The 5,000-nt window shown below is 43.9% G+C and overlaps 1 protein-coding gene across 1 annotated transcript in view; it reads left to right on the forward strand.

Annotated features, from left to right (window-relative positions):
* The first annotated feature begins 3,834 nt into the window (after positions 1-3,834).
* trib1 (tribbles pseudokinase 1) overlaps positions 3,835-5,000 on the forward strand; it is a 6,517-nt gene continuing 5,351 nt past the window's right edge. Inside the window, exon 1 of the mRNA XM_012836036.3 lies at positions 3,835-4,644. Coding sequence (XP_012691490.1) covers positions 4,351-4,644 — 294 coding nt within the window. The 5' untranslated portion in view covers positions 3,835-4,350. The remainder of the gene's footprint in view (positions 4,645-5,000) is intronic.

Raw genomic sequence — 5,000 nt, forward strand, 5'->3', positions numbered from 1 at the left:
CAACATTACAATAATTGATGCCCACAAAAGATGATCTCCCAGGACTGGGAGCCTTTGCCAGGAAGACTGGGAAGAAGGCTGTCCACAGGCTGTGGGTGTTACTAAGTACTGGCCATGGGACTTTTTTTGTTATTTTTAAACTGTAAGAGATGGAAATAAAGGAATATTTAAAGAATAAAATATTAAAGAAATGTGTCTTTAACTTCATGCCTTTTGGAAACCAGGTCATCTTTTACTCACTTAATTATTCCCAGTAACAGAAATTTTGACCTGGAGTACCCAATGTATATGTGAATTAATTTTTTTACAGTTTTTCTTGATTGCTTACGCAGGATTTTGAAAACAGGGCCCGGTTTTTCAAAACAGTACAAACAATTAGCACAACCACACACCCAATGCGAAACACCTCAGATCCTTTGTAAAATGAAAAACTCTTGTAAAAACGATACACTAATTTATTAAAATGATATTTTGTTACTATATGAAACACACACGTTGCATATGACTTCATTCTGTTTGTACCAGTTACACACTGCTGTTGCAAACCTAAAACACGTTTAGCAATTTTACTTCTCAGTGATTAGAGTAGTGTACGTGAAGTCCACAAAAAAAGTGCAAATATACAATAAATTCACCAAACACTACACAAGACCAATGCTGCAGACTGATGAAAATATTTTTTATTTCTCTCCATATACCCAAATCAGTCAACATGTCAACATGAAGAATCACAACAAACCATGTCCCACTATTCATGCTACTACAGTAATGTGCATAACACTGTAAGCTCAGCAAATATCAAATACAAACGTACAATTCTGTATCCAGTACAGGTTACAATTACAGTAACATTTGAACCTGTTGTCTTTTCAGGATGTGTACCAGTGTTAACTGAGAGACCTGATGGATATTACTGTATTGAAAATGGCATGGTCACCGATAATGTTGAATTTCTCTGAGCCTGATAGCATTATTGGCCAAAACCATGTTTATGTTCTTGCGTCAATATGGGCCCCCTTCCTCCTTTCAAGTTCATTTGATACATTTGGTTCTCTTCTTCTTTGAGCACGTTTTCCTCCTGCTTTAGGTCTTCCGCTTCCTCTATCTCCACCTCGACCTCGGCCTCTGGCACGGCCTCCACCTCTTCCTCTTCCTCCTTCTCCTCCTCAGTGGATTCCCCCTCTCACCCTCACTCTTCTTCTTTTGACTCCTTCCATTTTGGTTGAAGACAGGTGAACTCACCTGCTGCATTTCTACAGTGCTTAAACCTGTTTGGTGTGTCTACAATTAAGCAATCATGTGTTTGCGCACTTGATGGCTGTGTTTAACCAATTGGCTCATAGGTGTGGTAATTTGACAGTCATTGCTATGGAATTGCAAGGAAGTGACATCTTGTGTTTAGTGTTTTGCAAATCACTGTGTGTATTGTTTTGCAAAAAGTGTGAGCTGACATTGTGCTTATAGTGGTGCAAATCTGGGCCGATGTTTGGCTCCTTGAGTGTAAGGTTTTTATAATTGTGTAATACTTTTGATTTTAGTGCAATCGTAAAGAACTGTATTATCATTTTCGGCAGTCATGGTTTCTGTGTTTATGGTTGTTGAGTTGATGAAACATTTAACTGCCAGAGAGAGACAGCACTTTTGCATCTTTTGATTTGCCTGTGTCAGTTCTTCCTCTGGCTAAAGTTCACACAGACAATCATTATTGAGCAGTCATGCCAGAGTGGTGGATAACAGTGCTGTAGTGTGACTGGACTGACCAGAGCTGTGCTGTTGAGTCCTAGGGATCTGGAAGCATGATGGATTGGGAATCTTGAAGACTGAACTCCACCTGGGGTGGGAGTCTGCTACTGCGTTGTAAAGAGGTATATAGTTGTTGTTCTGCGTGTCCTGTCTCCTGTTGCAGCTCCCTGTGTCGTTAACAGATGAGTCAGCTAATTACAGTGGGAAGTGCCTGACACAGAGCTTTCCTCCTTTCCCATCGGACCAAGTGGGAATGACCTTCAATGGCCTCTCAGACATGCCCACACACCTGTTTCTCTCTCTTACACACACACACACACACACACACACACACACACAATCAGTTGCTGTTATACACACACATCTCCAAACAAATACATGCAAACAGGCACGCCATCCTTCTTTTATACAAACTATCCACAGAAAACACACACTCCCACTCTGTATACATAACACCAATGCGATACCACTTCCTGACACCTGTTTGTGTCAAAACAAAGGTGGAAATGTTCCCATGGACCCTGGCACATGTGCCACGCTGGGAGAGTACACCCTGGTCTGAGCTCCGGAGCCTGTTTTCCACCGACTCCACCAGATGACGGGCACACTCGTCGGCTGATGAGCAATCGTGGAAGAGGAGTGAGAAGACCAGCAGTAAAAGAATGCAGGGTCTCTAAAAATAGCCTGTCATTTCAGCCCCAATCTACAGCTAGTCCATGTATGGACCTGAGGTGGATGCTTCATGTGCCCTAGCTGTTCCACTGATTACTGAGCATTGCAGCCAATAAGATCAGTCTTTAAACCACCTTCACTAGAGGCCTCCCGTCCACATGACTAAGCATTAAGCACGTTTATGGTGCAATGAGATTAAACTAAATCGAGAATAGGTGGGAGAAAACAGTGTGACTGGAACGAGAATAATTGCATTCACCTTGAAAGAGAAGCGCTACACTAAAATGTCGATCCTGTAGTTCTACATCTGCCTCCCTACTGCAATTCCAGCAACAACATTTCTGAAAATGAGAACATAAATCATCTTGAAACGTTTTGCCCTGTGTATGTGTCATCTTCCTCATTGTAGTCATTTAAATCTGTCAGCAAGTGATCGTAGAGCAAAAGATACTTTCACTCCTTTTCTGATCATGGATTCTTACCAGTGCTTTATATAACTACCTTTCTGTACACTATCTGCATTCTTGGGTCCTAACTCATCTGACTCTCAACCAGGAAAACCTGTCTCACCCAAACACAGCTGCGGTTGCTGGCACGAACATACACTCGGGGAATATAATATATGCACACAGTCGAGAAAACGGGGCCTTGGCAATCAGCAGGCCACATTCTATTGTGTTTCATTCTTTCCGTGGTGACGATTTACGCGATCCACTTTTGGCTGTGACTTTTGCGCAGTCAGTCGGCGAGGCTATGCAGTCTACCCTCCTCTACAGGACTGGATGTGTTTTACAAGAAGTGCAGCTTTTATGTGAATGCCAAACACAGCGCTCGCCACTCCAAGGCCTTTCCCTTTATGGAGATGAGTCATCTGCACATTCACAAATATGCTCGGAGAAAAAAAACGCCTGTAGGAATTCGTGAAGCGACAGCTTTATCTATGTGACCCGCTGTCTGTGTGCGCACTGGCTCGTATGTATTTGAGAGAGAGATGGAGAGAAGCAGTTTCGCTCTTTCATTTTGTGCATGACTTGTTGTCACGGTTTTCAAAAAAAGAAAAACCTCTCCAGGAATGAACGGGTTTGTGCCACCCATCAAGCCAAAGAGACGTGTATATTCCGACCATAAAAAACTAACAAGTATGTCGTAATGTTGGTTAATTATTGTCTACATAGTGACACGTGTTTTGAGTTGCAAAAATGAAACATTACAAGGAATTCCTTCATGATATAAAAACTCTATACAATAAAGAAAGTCGTGAAACACATGGGCCTATACCTGTAAAGAGCCTGGTTAATTAGCTGCGCTTGATATATCACCTTGTGTTAAACGTGGCACAAAGCCCAGACTAAAGGTAACATTGCCGACATAAACCAGCATTTTGACATTCAGCACCGTTCCTCTCCCGGCGCAGGGTGGTGATTGCTCAATCTTCGAGGCTATGCAATGTGTCACCAAAGAGGCAGAACCGGGCGGAGTTCCAACGGCAGCGCGCTTGCGAGAAGGGCTCTGGAAATAGCATCGTAGTTTTTGCTAGACAGTCGCTCTCTCGGGGTCACCTCAGCTCTGCGCTGGGAATCTCAAATGGACCGCAAAACGGGTTGAGTAAACACAGCTTGCAGGACTGGAGCAACTTCTCATTTGTGCAGAGTGGCACGTTTTGTTTTAGTCCTGCTTGGTTTGGATGAATTGAACAGTTTGGTTTGATCTCGTCGTCTATAGGCAATGGATAAACAGCGCGTCAGAATGTCCGATGCATACACTTCATAAGCCTTACACAGGTACAAACAAAGTCATCAGGATTTTGTGTCTTCGGCTTTTGAATCAGACCATGGCATGTGAGTGTTTTTTGCTCGGACTATGATTTTCTAACGAAGTCATCCTGTGGTATTGGTACGGATATTTTGTGTGCGCAGCGAACGACCGTTTGTCAGAATGAGCGTGCAGTGGAACGTCCCTGTGCCTTGCATCCGCACGGGAAGGTCTTGGCACAAGCGTGTGGACTCAGACGAGCCGGTATTGAAATGTGCCCGGCTCAGCGAGTCCTCAAGTGACGCGGGGCTTCTCGGCAGCTCTCCAGGATCCCCCGTGAATGTGGGTCCCTTGACAGGCACCGCGACCCACCAGGGTCCCTCCCGGGTCTGCCAGTTCCTGCTGCTGCCTTTAGCGGACCGGTCCGGGGTGCACAGCGCTCTTAACATTGAGACGGGAGAGGAGCTGGTGTGCAAGGTAAACCCATTCCCTATTTCGAGTTTATCGTTTAGTTTTTAGCCTACGGGGCATCTGTCATTACTCAAAAGTGATCTTACAATCGATCTCTCAAACCAATTACATGCAAATGGTAAAATATCTTGCACTTTACTATTTGTATTTTGTGTGTTTAGTTCCCAAGCACCTTACACTTAGTTCAGCTTGCAGTGTAATCCTCTGCTAGACTGGAGATGATATTCATTCATCATGTGGATTTGCATATGCGTCAGCTGCGTACGCGTGATGGTGGCAGACATATGATATGCAAAACATGTCAGACAAGAGCGCTAATGTTCCGTAATTGGTCTGCCATTCCCCCGCCAGTCTCTGCAAAG

Source organism: Clupea harengus, chromosome 19 (assembly GCF_900700415.2).
Source record: "Clupea harengus chromosome 19, Ch_v2.0.2, whole genome shotgun sequence".
Lineage (NCBI taxonomy): Eukaryota > Metazoa > Chordata > Actinopteri > Clupeiformes > Clupeidae > Clupea > Clupea harengus.